General features: G+C 39.0%; 2 protein-coding genes across 4 annotated transcripts; one reads left to right on the top strand and one right to left on the bottom strand.

Annotated features, from left to right (window-relative positions):
* The first annotated feature begins 352 nt into the window (after positions 1-352).
* Positions 353-6,018, top strand: atp1b4 (ATPase Na+/K+ transporting subunit beta 4). Its single transcript, XM_034883620.1, has 9 exons — positions 353-558; positions 765-833; positions 1,482-1,698; positions 3,271-3,399; positions 3,542-3,646; positions 4,013-4,212; positions 4,752-4,808; positions 4,906-4,998; positions 5,101-6,018. Exons 2-9 carry the CDS (start codon positions 768-770, stop codon positions 5,260-5,262), a joined length of 1,029 nt encoding a protein of 342 aa, XP_034739511.1. The 5' UTR covers positions 353-558; positions 765-767; the 3' UTR covers positions 5,263-6,018.
* A 1,395-nt stretch (positions 6,019-7,413) lies between these two features.
* lamp2 (lysosomal-associated membrane protein 2) lies at positions 7,414-22,113 on the bottom strand. 3 transcript variants are annotated; one of them, XM_034883611.1, is made up of 9 exons: positions 21,918-22,113; positions 17,757-17,872; positions 16,882-17,092; positions 16,633-16,791; positions 16,313-16,551; positions 16,093-16,200; positions 14,316-14,370; positions 14,045-14,215; positions 7,414-9,730 (listed from the first exon to the last, which is right to left on the bottom strand). In XM_034883611.1, the coding sequence occupies exons 1-9, from the start codon at positions 21,961-21,963 to the stop codon at positions 9,588-9,590; spliced, it is 1,248 nt and encodes a 415-aa protein (XP_034739502.1). In that variant the 5' UTR covers positions 21,964-22,113; the 3' UTR covers positions 7,414-9,587. The 3 variants fall into 3 exon arrangements, with proteins under 3 accessions (XP_034739502.1, XP_034739503.1, XP_034739505.1); XM_034883612.1 differs by having other exon boundaries at positions 7,414-8,652; XM_034883614.1 differs by lacking the exon at positions 7,414-9,730 and adding an exon at positions 11,453-12,671.
* Between the last annotated feature and the right edge of the window lie 90 nt (positions 22,114-22,203).

Below are 22,203 nucleotides of genomic sequence, written 5' to 3'. Positions count from 1 at the left end.
GCATGAATGTGAAGAGACAATAGCCTACACAATGAACTATATTTAATGTATGATTATGTTATTATGTGAAATGGTTCAAGTTGATTATAGGCCCTGTCAACAATGACCGGTCCTATAATAATAATAATATATTTTATTTATTTAACACGGTAATTGTCCGTTGTGCACATACAGTAGGCCTATGCAGCCACAGGCATTGACAACCGTGTCTTGGATAAGCCATAAATATTGTATTCAGGATTTGCTTCAGACTTAGCCCGACAATGGCTAATGGTGTGCGTGTACTGAATGCAGTGCTCTGGCCCAAGCCGCTGCCAAAACGTCTCTAGGACAAAAAAAAGCACTTTGTACCCCACCCCCAGTTTTTCTCTGTCCAGCGTTCATTCACTATGATGCGCGCTTAGTTGCGAGAGGTTCTCCACACGCGGTCCACTTTGCATGCCTACAACTTTTTAATGAAATCCCCAAATACTTTTTGACTAAGATTATTTTTTCCTCTGGGGTACAAGAGGGCTTTCAACATATTAAGACGCGTTTCTATTGCAAAGAAAACTTCAGGTATGTCAGAATCATTTTGATTTGCTACAACTAGCCTATACTAATTATTTCTTGTGTGTGTTTGCAGATTGAGTTATTTAGGTAGCTTGACATTGTTGTGAAAAGTTTTGATAATGTTGTTGTGTTTGCAGCCTAAAGAGGTGTCGCTTTAAGTCACTGCATGGTAGATGTGATTAGTTTAACAAGTACCTTTTTCTTCTGTGAAGAATATGGAGCCCAGTTCCACAGAGGGAGGAGCTGAGGAGACGCTCCTTAAAAATCATCCACCAAGTCTTGTAAGTGCTGACGTTAAATAGAAAACATATACTGTCACTTTATTCACTGAAGCGGATGCAGTAATTAAGTAATCTCTTCCACAAGCACATGGTTTGTTTTTAAGAAACAGCAGAGTTGAGTTTTTCACTCAAAAATCAAGTGGGTTTTATTGGCACAAAACTCAAATCATAACAGCATTTTAAATTATTAACAGCAGATACCTTTAAAAGCCAAACTCTTACAAATGAATTGACTTTTCAGTGACACTCTCAAGCATCCTGTGGTTCTGGGATCTGTGTGTCCTGGCCTCTGGATGCTGAGAGTCAGTGAGTAACATCTGGCTGTCAAAGTGACCCTCCAGCTCCGCTGTCTGCAGCTGCTGCTCCAAGCAGGAGGGTCCACTCAGAGGAGGTCAGCTCTCCCAATGAGTGCCAGAGAGGTCACCAGCGGGTTTATAATTTGCAGAAACAGGGGACAGGACCATCAGTGCGATGTTCATTAACATGCAGAGCACTCTCTGGCAGTTTATATCGTCGGTCATACTCGGATTAGAAGGCATGCCATTTTTTTCCTGCAGTGATTTGAAAAGAAAATAGGTTAACTGCAGAACTTAGCAGTTTGAGAATATGTGTGGTGAGGGCTTTTTCTCTCCTTCTTCTTTCCACCAGCCTCACAAAGTGATACTCAAACATGGCCAAGAGTTGGAGGAAGAGCAAGAGGAGTTGGCAGAGCACCAGCCTCTAGAGCAGGAAGACCTGAACTTTGAGAGATGGAAGCGCAGGCCGTTACCCGAGAGGACACTCCACCAGAAAATAGTTGACATTAAGACATATCTGTGGAATGCAGAGACCAAGGAATTCATGGGTCGCTCTGGGAAGAGCTGGAGTGAGTTAACGATAAAGACAACTTCTATGTTATTGGTGTATGGGGGGAGGGGGGACATTTGGATGAATGAAAAAGTACTTTATTTTATACTGCATGTGTCCAATAATTACAGATCTAATGTTGAATGCTTTACAGTTTAAATCGTCTTAAACAAGAGCAAACATGGTGTTTGAATGTCTTTAAAAGATGCACTTAGGGATAGTTTAGGGGGTAAGAAATGTCTCTCCAGTCCAGGAACTGTGCTCACTGTGCTGCTATTGTGTGTGTGTGTGTCCTAATGCTCAATGTTTACATAGGTGCATGGACAATTCAGAGTGGCCCGACAAAAACAGACTGCCTGGGGACGTATCCCCAGCGGGAGCTCACTGTCCCGGGTCTCGCATTGGCCGGGAATCACATTCCTCAACATCTTACCATGCTCTCCACAGTCTCTTTCCCAAAGCCTTGGCGACCCCGTCGCTGAACTTAACATGCTTATGGCCCCTCAGTTGCAGTTAAATACTTAGAGATGATCTTGTCTTTTTTTATCCATAGAGCTCACTGCCAAATTGAGCCTTTGGCGCAGGCAAACTTTATTTGGCAGCAGCGAGAGACTGGACAAATTTGTTGAGTCAATGATGATGGGGCAGCGTCTTGGTATTCCAGCGTAGCTGCTATGTGACGCTGTTGAGCCCCCTCCCTTAGGTCCACTGTACACAATGGCAAACATGCTCCACCTGAGTGTAGAGAGAATATATAAGGAAAGTGTGTTTTACTTTTATCTGAGGAAAGTGTGTGTTACTTGCATAAGCTGAAATCCTGGATCCCAGGCAGGGCTCAGAGCTTATTTCAGCTACAAAACCAGTGTGTGCACACTTGTGGTGGAGTGGGGCCCATGTGTCTGATGAAGAAAGGCCCTGAGTTGAAGTCTGTGCTGTGTGTCCTGTGAGACGAGTGTGTAACAGGGGCACAATACCAGAGTGGGGTGATTGGGGTTCCTTGGAGCTGGCCGAGCCTCTATGCCTGCAAAAGACCTTCACTATGATGGCAACCGGAGGTTCACTATGTTCCTGAGTGAAAGGACAGCTGGGAGAATTCTCACTGAGCTCAAACAGAAAGGCCTTTGTGGCACCGAGGATGTAAGGCTGGCTGCAGCTAGTCCCCTGTGAAATTGCCCGCACAGCAAAAGCCATTTAATTTAGGGCACGTTTGGCTAAATAAGTTGCTAATGAACTGTTAATTGAAAATTGTAGAACAATAATAGTTCTTTGGGGTTTCTTTGTTATGGGGTATTCACATTAGCTCAGTACAGTGGATGTTATAGCAAAACTGTAAGCTATTATTAGTTATTTGCAAGTCCAGACATGAAGGGGGGGGACAGCCCTTTTGTATGAGTAAACAAATCAGGGACAGTAACTAGAGTCCAGACAGACCACATAGTCCAAGCAAAAAGGAAATCCTTAATGGTTCATTGTTCTTCTCCACTCGGATCAGAGAAATGATTTGTTGAGAGATGTGTCATCTATTATGTAACCACTTTTGTGCAAATACTGCACCAGAAATGTTCACTCCTTTTTTTTACTCCTTTTTCAGGCCTCATCCTTCTCTTCTACACTGCACTCTATGTGTTTCTTGCAGCCATGTTTGGTGGCTGTATGTTTTGCCTCATGTGGTCTATTAGTCCCTACCATCCAACCTTCAATGATAGAGTGATGCCACCAGGTAAATATAACCCTAAACTCAAAACACTCCACTGCATCCATGGCGGTCATTTTCCATTTGTCTTTCTACTTGACTGTCCTTTAGTCTGTCGCTTCTATTTGAGTCATAGCACAGTTGACTGTCTCTGGGTCTCCACTGGCAGGTATGACGATGTCTCCACACTTAGAAGGCCATGAGATTGCCTTCAATGCTTCTGATCGCAAGTCCTGGAAGAAGTACGCGAGGTCTATGGATGAATATCTAAGACGTGAGTTGGGAGTTATTGTGGAGGATGATGTTAAACTTGAGGTTGGGATGGGGGGGGCAGGGGTCAGAGGGGATTGTGAGTTTGTTTAAAATTAAGCGGGCATGCAATGAGTTAATCCTCCTCTTCGCTGCCTTTGTCCCTTTTTTCCATTTGGTCCTTGCAGAGCATGCTGGGAAGGGAAGCCTCTTTGTGGGCAGAGTGCAGCCATTCAAGTCATTTTTTTTTCTTCTCACCCTGCTTTTGTCAAGCCTCCTTAATCAGAGGCCTGAGTCTGGCAGAGCATTGCTGTAGCAAGGGTTTATTTATGCCGGCCTCTCTTATTCTCCTTCCCTGTCTGCTTCTTTCTCCCTGCCCTCCATTTTTTAGCGTACAACGATGGCCCACAGGAGAAGAAGAATATTCGCTGCACACAGGACAGATACTTCATGCAGGACGACTTGGAGGAGAGCACAGAGCGGAAAGCGTGTCAGTTTAAGAGGTCCTGGTTAGGGGACTGTTCGGGGCTGCAGGACCCCCACTATGGCTATTCTCAGGGAAGGCCATGCATACTCCTTCGAATGAACCGGGTAAGACAGGCTTCAGTCACCAAAACCTGTAAAACAGCATACTTTAAAAAGTACAAACAAAAGAGGGAACATAAAACAGCAGGAACACAGTGTGTTACCGGACTGTTGAAGCTCACAGTTTTCTCAGTGAGTGACATCTTGTGGCCATTTCAGGAAGAGGATGTAGATTCATCACTTCTTTTGTGCATTATTTTTTGTCATTGCATTTTCTTTTATACAAGTTAGAATTGCACTTTTGCACAGATTTTTTATTTATTATTGTTGCCTAAAGACATTGTCCTTGTTGAGTAAAAAAAACAATAGCATGCCTAGGAAAATGAGAGGTTGTCCACACACTGACATTTGTAAGTTACCAAAATTTTAATTTATGCTACAAAGTTATCCTACAAAGTTAAAGGACATGTCAAACTAAAATATAGAAGTATATATATATATATATATATATATATATATATATACACTTCTATAAAACTAAAACTATACAACCATAACTAAAAAAAGAGAGCGACTTTCTACTCACTATTCTTACTTTTAAATAGATTCTTGGTTACTTACCTGGCCAGGGAAAACCAATAAATGTAACCTGTGGAGTAAAGGTATAGTAATCATCATTGTACTTTTGCTTGTAATTTTATTCCAGAAATAAGCAGCATATCTGATAATGTCAAGATAACATAACTTATCCTCTTTCAGAAAGGACCTCCAGAAGCTTTGGGAGAAATCCAATTCTTTCCTAAAAGCCTTTTTGACTTGAAGTACTATCCGTACTATGGGAAGCTCAGACATGTGAGTCAAAGTTTCGTTCTTGTGGATAACATATAGACTATTTTATTTAAGTCTAAATGAACACCTGTCATGTCTTTATCTCTCATGTCTCTTCTGTCTCAGGTAAACTACTCTGCACCGGTGGTGGCTGTGCGTTTTGCAGGAGTGCAGTACGACACTCACATCCAAGTACAATGCAAACTGAATGGAAAGGGCATCATTAATGATTCACCCACTGACCGCTACCTGGGCAGTGTGACCTTCTCCTTGGATGTCGGAGCGTAAGGCAAAGATATCACTGCCAGCAGGATGCTCCCGTGACAATGAGGCAGGAAAAATGTACAAGATAAAATTTCTTTTGAAACATTATTTTCCTTTTTACGTGTATTTTCCCTCTTCTCATCTTTCTCTCAAATATCCATGTCTTCTGCTGTGAAACAAATTCCCCAAGAAATAGATAGTTACTCTTGTGTTTCCATTGTATCTATGTACCTTGAGCGTGCTACTGGCACCTGCACCCAAAACAAACAGTGCTGAGCACAGGAAAAGTGCATAGAGTGAGTTTCAAGTCCTGATATTTTGTAATGATTAGCAAGATTAATCAAACTAAATTACACTCTGCCCAATAGTTAGCATTTCTGGCTATGCAAATCCAATTATGACTTAAAACTTTACTAGGCGATTAGAAATATTGTTGTATCAGGTTAGATTGTGGTTTTGTGTGCACAGTTTTGTGTGACAATGTGTACTAATTTGTTTTGAATTATATTTTTCAAACATGTATATTGTAAGAATGCAAAAAACTATCATGCAAACACTGAAAGCAGGACTTGTACTGTACTTACACAGTAAAAAAAAGACTTAATAAATGATAATGAATGCAAATACACTATTACTATATTTTTGTTGAATAGAGCAGTATTATACATTTATGATAAAGCATCACAAGCCACTTCTTGCCTTCTTTTGTAAAAACGTTTGCTTTTGAAATTGAAATACTACACAAGACTGATCAATAAAGATACATACTGTACTGTGAAATAGTTTTTGAAAGGTGTGTACCAATTTAAAAAGTACAATTATTTTGTGATAGTATTAATCCTGTCTGAACTGTGCTACTAAACATGGTATCAATGTTGTATTTATTCCTATTATAGTTCTAATAATAAATACAATGTTCTGGTATGTCCTGTAAGTTTTCTTCCACATGGGACTGACACATACAGGACACATTCACACACACTCAAAAAAACGTTTTCAACACATCTAAACTGTAATTTACAGTTAAACTCTACAATTGGTATAGTTTAGTAATACGATAGTATTTCTTCTTTTAAACTTTGAAATACATTTGGACATCCACTATCTAATTTCATGATTGATTAATTTTTATAGCCTCTAAATTTATGATTGGTGTTGACAGTAGTTTTTACGCATAAGTTTATTTAGATTACTGTTATTGGAGTTTTGGAGAACGTTTTTGTTAACTAACCCTTTAGGGCTTGCAAAGGTAACATACTGTATTCTTAAAGCATTCTAAAATCACTTTAAAACATGAAATTAGTTGTAAAAAAAGCGAAGAATCTACAGCCACGCTCACTACTCTGTGAAGCACATAGGTGCGCTGTGCAAAATGCTAACACATCTTTGTTTAGCTAGTTAGCTACTTCAGCTGAGGATGATGGATGTGCCAAGAGTATTGCAGATATTTGGTGAAGATGATAGCGTTAAAACGATTACCAAAGTTATTAGTTTCATTCAAACTTGACGAGGACTTTGAATGACTGAAGCCAACTCTACGGCAATCCGTCTTATAGTTGACAAACCACAGATGTAAACCAAATGGTGGTGCTAAGAGGAAAGGTCTGGGGCTCACCAAAGTCATTAGGATCCATCCTCTGGGGAACATGAATATTTATAACATATTTTGTCCCAATCCATTCAACAGTTGTAGAGATGTGTCAGTGTGGACCAAAGTGGAAGTGCTAAATAAACAGACCATGTTTTTTCAACATCAAATGTGCAGGCCAAGTTTTTGGAAAAGGGAAAGATTACACTTCCTTGGGGTTTGATAACAGAAGAATTGTAAAAAGTATTTCAAGGAAAATAATTGGTTAATTTTGCAAATATTACTTTTCCAAACAAAGAAGTAATGCCAATGTCAATAAAACATAGGTCAACCGTTTATCATTAGCGTTTATTATTCTCAGTAAAACATCAACCGGTATGATCTGTGTAAAACTTGCATATCTGCAATAGCTGGATTGAGAGTCATGCCTCTGGTTGTAAAAAGCATGTTGTTTTCAGCAATCACAGCAATTCACTCAGCAGCGTGAAGGTTTAGTTTACAACCCTTCACCATCAAATTCAGTTTGGTCATAGTTCCTCTTCCTCAATTTCACACTGAAAGGTGAACTGCTAAAAGAATGACAGTGATACATAACAAGAACTAAACTTTATTTAATTTGTTCCCCACTTGTGTTAAACAAGCTCATCCTATCACATTCTTCATCAGATGGAGACAAGCTTTGATTTAGCAACTCAGAGGTGCACAACTGAAAGGCACAAAACTGTCTGAGGGGAGTGATTAAAACTGAGGGTTGTCTAAATGAAATGGTGCGTCTTTAATATTACTCATGATCTTCTTACTGCGCATGCTGTTAATATTACTGTCTATCTCATGGAGGGAACATAATGTACATCCACCGTAGTTTTATCCCTGTGACCAATGTAATACCAAAATAGTCGTTTGTTAAAGTTTTGAATTAATATAGGATTATAACGGAAGAACACTATAATTAATTCCCCAAATGCACAACTGTAAATCTTGAAGAAGTGTATATTAAAAGAAAGTAAATCATCCTAACATGAGTGACGAAAACTTAAAAATTTACACATCTCCCGAATAACAAAAATAAACTGGTCCCAATTCTGGTAAAGTGTCTTAGTTAGTGTCCCTTTCATCAAATGACTATGTGCAGCAGGTAGTGTTTCATTTTATGTTACATAAAAAGGTTAAAAGAATGTGAAAACATTGGCGTTTGGGATGTGAATGACAACAGTGGAGCTTGCTCTTTACATTCACATCATCAAAAATTAATGTCATTCATTCTATACAAGAGAGTAATTTACACATACGCTATTATACAGCACAGAAACCGAGAGGGGGAAAAAGTCTCTCTGTGGCGGCAGGAGCGAGGTCTCTCTGGGGGAGGGGGTGGACGGCTAATCACAGCCATAAAATTTAATTTATTCAAAACATGCAATCTACAATCAAACAACGCAATAATGATCATAAATGTTTTGGTAATTGGTTTAGTCATTGGCATCAAAGCAAAAACAATGAGAACCTTTGGGGGTGGTTGCTGGGATCAATTTTAAACTGTGTACGAGAAATAAGCCAAAGGTTATTTTTAGGCAAACAGAAATGAGCGGGAATTTTGGGATGCTTCTGATGCACTCACGGGCAGGGAGTGTTTTTAAGAGCTGCAAGGGTTGAAAGGGTGCAAGAGGCAGAAGCAGCTGGGTTGGATTATACAGACTGGTAGCCAGTACGACTCTTCCTCCGGCCAATCAGGTAAGAGATAAGGACAAGGATGATTAGGAAGCTGAGAGCCACGCCCACTGCAATGGGCACCAAAAAGCTCAAATCAGAGTCCAGGAAGCATTCCTCAGCTGACAGACAGATGGAAAGACAGAGACAGACAGACAGAAAACACGTTAGTGGTTTTAGTCAGTAGAAAACATTACTCAGAGCAGAATGTAAGATATTTTCAGTCCACAAAGCGTTAGAGGAAAAAACAAGTAGAGCAGCAGGAAATAAGATCAGGCAGTACACAAAGTTTAGAGATTAGATTAAAGGGTTATTAAATATTTTAAAGACATAAAAAAGAAATTACTCAAGTGGTTATTACTTGTTAGTCCCTATGAACATTAAAATTAGGCAGGATCAGCAAGAAAACTTGAAAGGAACAGGCCGACATTTTGGGAAATACGCTAATGCTCTCATGCGGAAAGTCAAATCAATACCACGCTTTCAGTTCAATACATTCATCTGAAGTGTCACAAACACCCCCAAAGTATTCTTTATGTAATCAGACTTTGATCCATTCAGTCCAATAACATTTGAAAAGTCTCAAAGAGCCGTTTCATCAAATTATTTAATGGCAATTTAAGTTTTTTTTTGGCATATGCAGCCAAGGGGTAACTTTCATAGGAATAATTAGGGAGCCATTTTGGAAGCAGTGGGGGTGATTTTGATTTTTTACACTGATTTTGAATGGATGAAACAAGAGTCATAACATGTTGCAAGCTTTAGAGTTGAGTTATGCTAGCCAAGCCTTTTACCCCATTTTCAGTCTTTGTGCTAACCTAAGCTAACCAGCTGCGGCTTTATATTTATCAATTAGACATGAGTGTTATTAATGTACTGATCTAACTTTTGCACATTTCCCAAAACATCAATCAATTCCTTTCCGAACACAGTTAGGAAGTCAACAGCACTAAACACTACATGGAAAAAATCAATACAAATTTTTCCACAATTAGTCAAAGGCAGCGATTCCCTGACTATCCTTTGAAGAGATTAGATCTACATGAGGAAAGTTTAACTATAAAGACTCGTAGCTGGTGGCCATGTTTCTCCTTCTCCCGATGAAATAGGCCAGCAGAACAATAAGAATGAGAACAAGCAGGGCAACTCCGACAGATATGGGAACAAGGAAGCTCTCCGCATCAGCCTGGCAATCCTCAGCTAGACGGGAGTGAAAAGAGCAGAAAGGTGAATGTCTTATATGTTGATCAGAAGAATTGAAATAAAAAATATTAATGGTTAAGGCATGAACGGCTGAAAGAAAGATGCGAGCTGCTAAGTGACTCAAAGATGCCGCCAGGTATTCAAAGCAGGAATAAACTCAGGTGTCCAGGGCAGCAACGCATTTTTATTTCCATAAATCTTAAAAGACTAAAAGCTCCACTTTAGTCCAACAAACAATTTATAATCCAATTTATTATAGCTAACAGCTTGACTGAATAGAGATGAAATCTGTAGTTACTTCTTTCCACAACACACAATAAGTCATTTTACAAGATGGTCTTGCGGCACAAATTCCCTTTACTGAACATGTGTGTGCACTGTTGTCAAAATTATATCTTAACAGTATTAGCAATTATTGGATGAACAAAACAAAACTGTACTAAGCAAGGCACAGTTGTCATGATGGTAAACCCGTTGGATGAGATTTATTGAGAACAAAGGAGATTAACGTTGAGGAAAATTCTAGCACATACATTTATATCAGTGCTGCAAAACCATCTTCATAATTAAGGCAACAGAGTTTTTACAAAGCTGAAATACACAAGACAGCAAAAATCACAAGCAACAATCACAGCTCGTATTTGATTTGGAAATATTACTCACACACATGTACAATGTCCTGGGAAAGCTAACTTTAGAAGCAACTAAAAAAATGCAACTGTTTCTGCTTGCTTCGCTTCAGTACTGAAGAGTTGGAACAAGGCTAACAGTACACAGCTCTCTGCTCCAACACAACTCCTACCATGTGTACCATTGGCTTTCTAATATTACAAAAATACACATTCTGGGGGTTGCCTTCATCCCTGATACTGCATCAATGCAACCTGCACTAATTACATGACTTTAAAGCTCCTGAAAACCTGCTTCCAGCTTCTTACCATGAGCGACTATGTGAAAATAACTTTCTGCAAACAACTTTAACTATTTCACACAAGATTAAATCACTTACTTCAGTGGATTTCCTTTTATAAAGACAGATGTGGGAATGTTTGTTCTTAAACAAAAAAGATTAAAAAAAAAAAAACACCCACAAGATCCTGATGGAGCAAATACGCTGAGCTTGTAAAGAAAACATCCTTTTTTGCTCTCTTGCCGAAGGTTAGATGACAAGATTGACACCACTCATGAAGCTAAAGCAAAATCTGCAAAACATGACGTTTTTTAATTTTGGGATTTTGTACAGATTTAACATATGCACACATGTATTGTTTACATTTAGAGGTATTGGTAGGGAGACTTGTTTCCTTTGGGCTAGCTAAGCTAACTGTCTCTTGAATGTAGCTTCACATTTACCAGACCGACATGAAAGTGGTATTAATCTTCTTATCTTACTCTCGGCAAGAAATCTAATATCACAAAACTATTCCCGTGGATACACCGGACACTTTCTGAACTTTACGTTTGATTTTTGCTTGTTCGGTAATTATATTTCATGTTACCTTCAGAGCTCAGGCCAAGCCTGCGCCTATACACAGGTGCGATAATGTGACAATCTCAACAAAATGCAAAAATGTGAAGAGTGCCTTAGTGCATTTACATGTAAATAGCCCCATGAAAGTCAACATCTACACAACATTACTCCCTTTTCTAAACCTAATGCCAAATTGTATTGTGTGAGAAAAGAAAAAGAAAAAGAAAAAAGGTGACTTTCCCCCCCCCCCCTCTGATTTATTCTCTGACTGGAGCATGTGCAAATATAAGAAAAATCTTTTAAAACAGCAGACATTTTGACATGGTACAGCAGGCAAAGCACAGGTGTAAATTAACAACACTAATGACGATTTGTCACTGAAATGTAAGTGATCCGCTGTTAATGTCATTAGTTCCACCGGGACTTTTACGGCTTTGATGCCAAAGTGTCCTCTATCAAGAAGGTCAATTCGTTTCAAACAAACACTTTAATTTTACATTCCAAATATGATTTGAGACACATATTAAGGACAATAATTCCAATGTTTCTCCTGCTCTACAGGGGCAAACATGGGTTAAAGCATATTTTCCTTCACTGCTTTCAGAATGGAGTAGACTTTCATCCTTGTAAATGAATTTCTGGGAATAAAGAAAGCTGATTGACCATCTTTCTTTGATTTGTGGAAAAAATGCTGCTGAAAATGATCATTCCTTTAAGTCTTAATGTAAATAATTAGGGAGATGAAAAGTCAAACCATAATGGAAGTAAAAACTAAAATGTGCACAAAGATTAAATAATAGCAAAATAAAAACAAAAACGGGAATGTCTGCAGAGCAAGCGCAGGATCCTACAGGAAGTGATTTAAATTGTCACACATCTTGTGCTTAAAATGCGTAAAACAACTTAATGTCCAGAGGCTTTTGTAAATGTTGGAAGTGTACTGTATCTGTCTAGAAACCTTTCATGTGATAATTACTTAAATCAAAATAAAATAAAAAAAAGTTGTGTGGATGTTGCACTTGCTCATTAACAACAAAAAAGGAAAAACAACACATCCAGAAAAAAGAAAGAAAAAGAAAACAAACATTTGGGGTAGACAAGTTTAGTCCTTGAGAAAAAAAAAACACCAGACCCTCCATCTTTAAATGAATTTTTACTCCTTATCATTAATGCATTAATGTTAATTTCATGTCTCATAATGGCCAAAAACTGTTTTCCCAGCAGAGACATTAATTTAGATTTTTTAAGTTATTTGCCAATTAAACAATTGCATATGAAACTCAAGGACCAGGCTTGGGAACCCCGTGAGATTGATTGCAAACTGGATTTAAAGTGTCTGATATCCAACATAAGTCTTTCTTCGACCAATCACGTAAGCAATCACTACAATGAGAATCAAGCCGGCCAGAGCAGCCCCCACAATGATTGGGATTAAGATGCTGGTGTCATCCATAGAACATTCATGGGCTGCAGATAAAAAGAGAATCAGTCAACGGGTGGAACAGTGATTTTCTGATTAACAACACAGCAGGACAGCAGTTCAGATTATTTGCCATCAACTCTGCCAAAATATAACACTTAAAAAGTTGCCACATGAAAATAAACATCTTTCGAATCAGCGTTGCCAGATGGGAAATCAGGGAAAAAGTATCATACCGTAGTATCATGCCTACAAATTATCGTTATTTTAAGGAAACTTTACCGTACGCAAAACCACAAGAACAAACTAAATGTGTAATTTTACAATATAAATTATTTAAATTAGTTTTTGACATGCTTACAAATCTACATAACAGTTATTAGTTTTTTTTTAAACAAGCTGATAGAGCTTACTGGTGCAATCAAAACAACTTTAACACAGCATACCTTAGTGAGAAGATTCTAGCTCCACCTCGCTGTTTGCGGCCGCTACATCTTCGGCCAGACGCGGAGGTCAAATTATTATCTATTAGTATGGTACTATACTATCCATGGTACTGGCATTATTGATCATACAGAAGGCAAAATCTTTGTACATCTGGCAACGCTGTTTGGCATGATAGATGATAGGGGATGCTGCAAGAGCTAATTTGGGTGTTAATGAAGTGCTTAGGACGATTAACATTAGCCTAGGATGGACTTGATTATAAATGGGAATGTCACTTTTGAGGATTTAAAACCAGTGGTTCCAAAACTGAGGTCAGGTCCCCTTAAGTAGTCCCAAGAAAAGATTTGAGTGGAATGGGGGTCACAACATTATGTCTATTTTTTTCCCCTCAACAAATATTCCTCCAATTTCTGCATTTTTTCCTTTTGTTATGAAATACTGGATACTTTCCCCTCTTCTAGAAACCCTTCCGTTGACTTGTGATGTAGGACCATGAGCAGTCATTGCTTCATTTTAAGGGTACGCAAGCCAAAAAGGTTGAGAACCACTCATTTTAAGTGTATATAATCAAACACTTTCCATTGGTTGTCATTAGGTTAATATGAAGTAAAACAGTAATAGCTTTTACTGAGGATGAATGGTGGCAGTCTGTGACTTCTTTTTGAGCTCCAAAACAAAAGCAATGCTACTGATCACTGAAATGCCATGATTCCACTGCATTCTGTATATTTTATATTATTATACAGCTACTCTGAAAAGAGAGCCAAGATACCAATACTGTCTGTACCAATGTTCAAATGAAACCCAGTCCTAGTGCTGGTACAAACTAACAATATAATCCATCTAGTTGCTTCAAACAACAAAGATGATCTTGCTCCTTACGAGCCTCATTACGTCATCAGCCCCCCCCCCCACCCACACAGACGGTCTGGTCAGCAAAATCGGTTTTAAGAGACATTAAAGAATAACCTACCTGTGCTGAAAGCACCATTCTTGACTCCAAATGGCTGAACTTGAAGGTCAAAGGTGTAGAGGGTGAGGGGGCTGGTGATGGTGTAGTTCTGCTCCTTGTTACACATGTAAGAGGTACCGACAGCTGCCTCCCACAGACTCAGGTTGCTGTTTGCTTCAGAAAACAACACACCTTGAAAGAAACACAGATGTAAAGAGAAAAACTCAACATTAGCTTGCTTCTCAGTGGGGATTCTGGGTAGAGAGTGGATAGATATGATACAACTAATTACCAGAGCTCGTCTTTCCGGTGACATTCAGAGCATGCAGGCGGAATTTCTTTGTGTCCTGTTAGACAGAAAACAGACAGAAAAAATGCATCAAATTTATTTATGTTGAACAAATTAAATTTCACAAAATCCCACCCATCTCAATTACCAAAGTCTAACACAGACACCATATCCAGAATAGCCAGGATATATCCATTTGTCTTTTCTTTGTTCAGGGACGAGGGTTACCTTGAGTGAACAGTTTACACTTTGTTGCATCTTGTCTGGATGTCAAATATCTTATATTATCCAATTAACCTGGGCTCAACAATAACAGTTGCCCTTGGCAACCACATTGAGTCAATTGGCAACCCTTTCGTGGCCTCTGGTTGCCCCCTTTGGCAACCACTTAATATTCAGTATTTGTGTATTTTTAATATATCAAAACAAATCCAAACCTACAAAACTGGAAAATCTTATTACAAAAGAAGCCCATATTTTATTTGGTTGTCCCCGTGAAGTTTGAACACTACGTTTGTGGGCAACACAAAATTTCAGCTGTTGTGCGACCGCTTTCCACACATGGGCGTTTGCCATGACAAGATACAACCAATGCAATTTTCTGTTTATGTTAACAGCGCATGTTAAAATCCAGCGTTAATATAGTATAGTATAGCCCAGTATCTACCAGACGGAATACTGAATAACTGACTCAGAGTGCATGAAAAAGAGTTAGCAATAGAAAGGTCTAAATGGATAGATAAAATGAATGGAAGAAATAGTTAGCTTCTGAGACTTTGTTAGTAGTATGACTGGACACCTACTGTACACATTTCTTTTTTTTTTAAATAGAAAATATGCCTACAATTGAAAAATATGTGTTGTATTGATCCAAATGTAACACTGATCCACCACAGTCACTGCGTTTTCTTTGCATCCGAAAAAAGGTTAGGAACCACTGATCTATAATTGACAAATTGCCTTTGATAAAGGCTGAAGACCCCCCTGGGCTCCATTCTGGGGCCTCTTCTCTTCTGTTCAACATCGACATGCTTCCACTAGCCCAGATTATGGAAATCAAAATAAGTTATACCATAGTTATGTGGATGATACAAATTTACATAACATTATCACCAGGGGACTACAGGCCACTACGAAAACTGAGTAACTGCAGTGAACAAATTAATGACTCGATGTGCCAGAACTTCACTACATTTTTTAAAGAAAAAACTGAGGTGCTTGATTTTGGAGCAAAAAAAGAACAATTAAAAGTGAGCTTTCAGCTTCAATTGACAATCTTAAAAACAGCCAAAGCCAGAAATCTTGGTGTAGTCATGGACTCAGACCTGAATTTCAACAGCCACATTAAGACAATTACAAAGTCAGCCTATTATCACCTTAGGAATATATCAAGGCTTAAAGGACTTATGTCTCAGTAGGATTTGGCAAAACTAGTCCATGCTTCAGCTGATTTAGAACGCTTCTGTTTGAGTCCGCACTAAGACCAAGAAATTGGATCACAATACCCCAGTTCTGAAAACTTTGCACTGGCTTCCTGTCCATCAAAGAATTGATTTCAAAATACTTTTACTGGTTTATAAATCAATAAAAAAGGGCGTAGGGCCAAAATGCTGATAATGTGCTATACAAAATGAGCTGCCTTTCCTTTGGTTTTGATGTTGCACAAAATGTTTAAAAAATTGAAAATACAACAGAAAATGCTTGGTTATCATTATCTAAGAATTTTAAAGCCGTCGTTAAACACTAAGAAAATTTTACCAAGCAGGTTTATGAAACTTACATTGGTGAAAGTGAGCATGATGGTCATTGTGTTGGACGTCAGTATCAGCTCACTGCTGTCAACTCCACATGATCCAGAGACTTTGGTCCCGTTAGGGTCAATGTTCATCTTGGGAAGTGAAGAGAAGAGAATCAAATCAGCAAAAGGACTATGGAAGATCATTTGTACATCATCTTGAAAACCAGGTTACAACATTGTAATTTTGTGTTTATGAACATACCTCTTCTTGCTTGAAACCAATCCGCAGGCCAATGTTGGCTATCAGACAGGCTGTGCTGTTTTCATCACGCTTGATGCGGTACTTCCCAGTGGTGGGTGTGGGGAGGGTAGGGGTCGGAGTGGTTGTGGGAGGAGGGGCAGTGGAAGTGGAGTTTGTGACCGGAGCTGCAGTGGTAGTACTGGTGGAATGAGTGGTGGGGGCAACAGGCGTTGTGGGTGTATCAGCAGCACAAGAAGTAACTGTGTGAAAGAACAGACAAATGTAAACAGGAGAGAAATATTAGAAGCAGGATTAAATGTGACGCTGCATCATGCACTTACCGTTTTCACTTATGCTGTTACTGACAAAAGCTTGTAGGAGCACGTTCCACAGCGTCTGATTGACCACACCAGCTTCAATCACGTCTTTACTCTTGCAGGAGTAGCAGGTGTCCAGGCCTATATCTGTTATGTGATGCTTCACAGCAACAGTTTTGGTTTCTGAAGAAAATTCAAAAACCCATCGGCATCAGTACAAGGTCTGTGAATCATGGGTGTATTTTTGATTGCAGAGTGAGGTGTAGAGGTTACCGTTTGATACAGAATTAGGGAATAAGGTTGTGTCACTAAGGTTGTAGGAAAAGATGATGGTGTCTGCCTGGTACATTTTTCCATTGATGGTGAAGTTCACACTCCAGGAATGACCTTCCCCAAAATGAAGCTTCAACACTGAGCTTGGGACATCACATGTACTTTCATCTGTTGTGACTTTAGCAGGAAGTTCAAACTCGACTGTTGTGCTCTAAAAGAGAGCAGAGAGAAACAATTTTTAAAGACATTATACAAGTTTGATGTCAACTTGTTTAAAAGCAAACTTCAGAGACCACATGAAAAAGAAAAAGAAAAAGAAGAAAAAAAAAAGAAAATCAACTTCATCTGATGTGCCTAACAAAATTAAATCAATTCCAACAAACGTCTAGCTAACTCTTCTGTTCTGTCGGTTTTAAGCATCTGTCACAATAACTAAAATGTTCTTATCACCCAAAACTTTTCCCTGCAAACATGGCATTAACATTAATCCAATAGGCAAGAAGAGATAGCTCATGTAAAAGATCCATTACAATGTCATTAATTTTGGTGAACTGCTTTCTATAGCAGAACCATTCACTAAAACAGGACATACCAAATTGCAGGATATGCACCAGGAAAACGCACTGAAATGCTGAATAGCAAAAAAAGCTATTTGCTTTGTAATTACTCCCCTTATTTCCCCTTTCCACGATGACATTTGCTTCCACAAGAGTTGTGTGATAGTCATGCTGTTGGGTCGGCCTGATAAGAGTGGAGCTGCTTTGCTCTATTGGCAAACTGTATAAGGTTACTTTGAAGCCTGATGTACTAAATATAAACACAGTCGGTCTTAGTAGAACGCTCTGAGATTATTGTGACTAAGACCAGACACTCACCTTATTTTCAGCTACTTCATAAGAGACTGAGAAGTTGACCATGAGATTGGCAAAGAGGCATAACTGGTTGTCTTTGTCTGTGACATTCACCTCAGTGCCATGCGACACCTGGAACGCTGAAAAAAAAGAAGAAAAAAAAAACCCCGAAAAATTACACCAGTTGGAACTTAATAGGTTACTCTCTAAAAGTAGAATTGCAAAAAGTGGAAACTCATGGGCACTACATATGAAGTATATCTGTTAAAATATAAGAGACCCACACTTTCTATGCAAACAACCACAAAGTCAGTAGCACCGTCGTCCAGCTGACATCGGATAACCTCCACAGCCAAAGTGCCATGTACTAAAATACAACTTGATCAGGAATATTGTGAACAGGCTGTAAATATCCTAGGTCACCTGCCACATAAGTGTATTTAAGAACTATTTATTACGTACAAGAATTACAGTACATGACCCCACGTTACCTGAAGTGGACAAGAAAACACTACAGTTACAATCTTACAGAAATGGCCTGTCCTTCTTGCAGAACAAAGGCCTGTACCTTTCTACTGGCTCTAAGAAATTGGATACAATTAACAGAAGGGAGGCCAAAGTCCATTCAGATTTACTACATGGTTTTGCCAGTATGCACGGTTATCAAATCAACAGCTGCCAGCCACATTCTCCAAGTATCATAAATCTATAAAGCACCTGACATGAACTCAAACTCAAAGATGTGTGTAATCTTGTTCTAAAATCCTGTATTAGTTTTGAAAGGCCGGCCTGTAAGGCATAATGTCAACCACACTTTAGGCTGACGATTTTGGTCATCACTTGAGAATATATATTTTTCCTCACACAGATTGTGGTACACAGCTATCACATTTTGTGACCCTGTCTTTGGAAGCATTATTTTGTAAACGCCTATCAAAAGAATTGTGTTATCATGTGCGATAAAAAAACATTTGCAGTGGAAACATTGCTGAAACAGAACCTGATAGGTCACCGGATGTACTGTATGTCAGCATTGGAGATTACCTTTCAAGAAAAACTAACCGTACTATCAGCAAAATATAACCTTTGTGACAAAATGTTAGCTTAAACATCAAGTAGCAGAAATGTAATGTAACATTAGCTAGCTAAGAATTGACAGTGAATTCCTTAATTAAACACTTTTCACAAAGAGATACGCTAGAATGATGCAGACACACCACAGCATTAGGGAACATTCCCAATAGATCAGTTAGTCTGGCTGTTCGCCATAGTATTGTATGCCGGTGATTTTCATTTAAATAGGCCATTTCTGTGACGTCCTGTTATGTGCTTTAACCCTTCCAATGTAAGTAGACAATTATTGTTTTCTGCAAGATCGTTTATACATCTCGACATTCGACCACACAGGTGGCTTTATTTAATGGAGAAATAAAAGAGTGAGCAACTGTGCTTTGTTCTGGAGCTTGTTTAAGGAAACTAGTTTAGCCCGGAATACGGCATTTCCCTCCACTTCCACTCTGTGTGTTAATGTTCTCAAACTCCTTTTGCTTAGAGAAACAACAAATTTCAAGATACATGAAGAAAATTTGAATTGTGCAATAAGGCAGGCCTGCTTGGTTCTTATGGGAAATAATTTTAAAGACCTTTACAAAAAGTGTTTAAATGTACTATGTTACTGGGACATTTTGGGACCGAATGATTGGGATTGCCATGGAGGAAGCACACACAGTGATGAACTGCTTTTAAGCGCTTCTTGTAGCTAACCAAGAGTCTTTTAATTCTTGTTTGAGGTATCCTCGCCCATTCTTCCTCACAAAAGTCTTCCAGTTCTTTGAGATTTCTCAGCTGTCTGTCACACACTGCTCTTTTAAGGTCTATCTTTTTAGATTTTCAATTATGTTGAGGTCAGGAGATGGTGAAGGCCATGGCAAAACCTTCAGTTTACGCCTCTTAATGTAATCCATCGTGGATTTTGAGGTGTGTTTAGGATCATTATCCATTTGTAGAAGCCATCCTCTCTTTAAATTTAGCTTTTTCACAGAGCATCAAGTTAGCGTCCAACATTTTTTGAAACTTTATTGAATCCATTTTTCCTTCTACTCGTGAAATGTTACCTGTGCCACTGGCTGCAATACAACCCCAAAGCATGATTGATTCACCCCCATGCTTAAAAGTTGGAAAGAGGTTCTTTTCGTTAAATTATGTGTGCTTTCTTGTCCAAATGTACCTTTTGCTCATGGCGGCCAAAAAGTTCTAATTTAACCACATCGGTCCCCAGAACCCGTTTCCACAATGAATCAGGCTTGTCTATATGTTCATTTGCAAACTTCAAACGCTGTTTTTTTGTGGTGGGGACGTAGAAGAGGTTTTCTTCTGATGACTCTTCCAAGAAGACCATATTTGTACAAGTATCTCTTTATAGCAGAATAGTGAACCACAACTCCAGTGTCTGCCAGGTCTTTCTGGATGGATTGTGCAGTCAAACGTGGGTTTGGACTTGCTTTTCTCACAATCCTGCAAGCTGTTCTGTCTGATATTTTTCTTGGTCTTCCAGATCTTGCTTTAACTTCCACTGTTCCTGATGACCGCCATTTCTTAATTACATTCCGAAAAGAGTATTTTGGCATCTGAAAACGCGTCACTATCTTCTTACAGCCTTCTCCTGCTTTGTGAGCGCCAACGATTTTCTGTTTCAGTTTTCTAGACAACTGCTTAGAAGAACCCATGGGGTTGATTGTTTGGGATAGGTCAGATGAGTCTGGGCATTTAAAACCTTAAAATTGACATCACCTGGTCTTTCCAGATGAAGATTGAGAAAAATCCATGACACTGTCAGGCTTTCCAAAGGGGGCTGTGCATACTATATGTTTTCTGTTATTTTGAAAGTGTAAATGATGGAAATAAAATCTAACTTTTTGTGACATATTATACAAATATCTAATCTGTCATTTGATGTCTTTTGGAAATGTTTCCATCTTTTCTTGGCTTCTTTATGCACATTAATTTTTACCTGGGGTGCCCAAACATTCAAGCCCCACTGTAAAGAAAAAGGTCAATTTTTACATAAACTCCTGGGCAGTTAAGTGCTTGAGTTACGTTTCATACCCTCAAGTTTTCTTGTGGCAGCGATGATGTAGAGATGTTTATTATACCGCCTTAAAACGGACTCACCATTGGTTACGTGATTGGAAAACGTTGGGTGATGTCGCGTTTGTTGCGTTTTGTCAAAACTTCAAAATGTCTCAACTTCTCACTGCAGATGCAACGCACTATTTAACCCCCATTCAAAACGACGCACAAGTTTAAATACTAGGCCACCTAGCTACGTAAGCTACGGCGAAAGCTCTGCGTGGAGAATCAGCAGAAGCATAAAAAGGCCTTTAACCTTAAGTAGCTAGCTAAAGCCTCACAACGGCATAAGTAAGGCCACTAGCTACGTAGCAGCCTTCACTGTAAACTACCAAACGTTTGCTAACTTCTTTTATTAACATCATGTTTATGAGTTTTATTTTGCGTTAACTGGAGTTTAGATACCTTGTTTACTCTCTTAACATTGGTGTGTGAGGCTAACGTTATTTAGCAGCGGACACGATTCAGATGGTTTCATCATTAACGTTACCTCAAACTTAAGCTTCAAAACAAGTGTTGTTATCTAACAAGTAGCTAGCTAAGCTAACGGCTAAGGTTGACTGGCCAACACATTATGAACATGCAGTAACATTATAACGTTAAATCTGACCGTACAGGTACGGGCAATGCGTGGTTTTATTCTTACACATCGGCATGAAAAGAAAAACAGCAACGGTGAGGGGAAATGTAACGTTAGTTCCTTGAGCAGCACACAGTGACGCTCCAGTTTGATGTTGTTGACGTAGGTAACAATTGGCAATAAAGCTAGCTTCATTAGCACAACATCACGACTGGAACGAACAGCCAATGATGACGGGTTGGTTTTAAGGCCTGTGAAGTTAGCGTATATTCAACCTCAGCACGTTTATGTATATATAATTCAAGGCTGCAGACAAATAAGACATCTTCTTAATCTCCAGAGCAGCACTTAGCCTGAATCAAGCTAGAGGCACCAGGCCCGGAGTGTCCCATGAGTTTAATCACTTCGCAGAAACAGCGACATTTTTCTCACCTTTTGAATTTGATTTAAAGACTAATTAATGTATTGATACATACCAATTCCAAGGGTGAGGAATACAACAAAAGTAGCATATCGATACATGATCGCCCAGGATTTTAAAGTGTCCACCGGAGAAAAGCTGAAGAAACCGACAGGGACGCTCAGTCAGCGGTGTTTGGGATGACGCCGACAGTACCAGGAAATAGAAGTCATATGACAGATCTCCGAGCAGAAGGTGTGGACTCAAGCCTGACGCTCCCTTTTACAGAGTTAATTATTGTACTGTCTCCATTTTCAAAGCATCACGACAACGTAAATGTTTAATAGCTTTGGACAGAAAAT

This window comes from Etheostoma cragini, chromosome 10, assembly GCF_013103735.1.
Source record: "Etheostoma cragini isolate CJK2018 chromosome 10, CSU_Ecrag_1.0, whole genome shotgun sequence".
Classification (NCBI taxonomy): Eukaryota; Metazoa; Chordata; class Actinopteri; order Perciformes; family Percidae; genus Etheostoma; species Etheostoma cragini.
The sequence above is the reverse complement of the archived record's forward strand: the minus strand, read 5'-3'. Positions and strand labels throughout refer to the sequence as shown.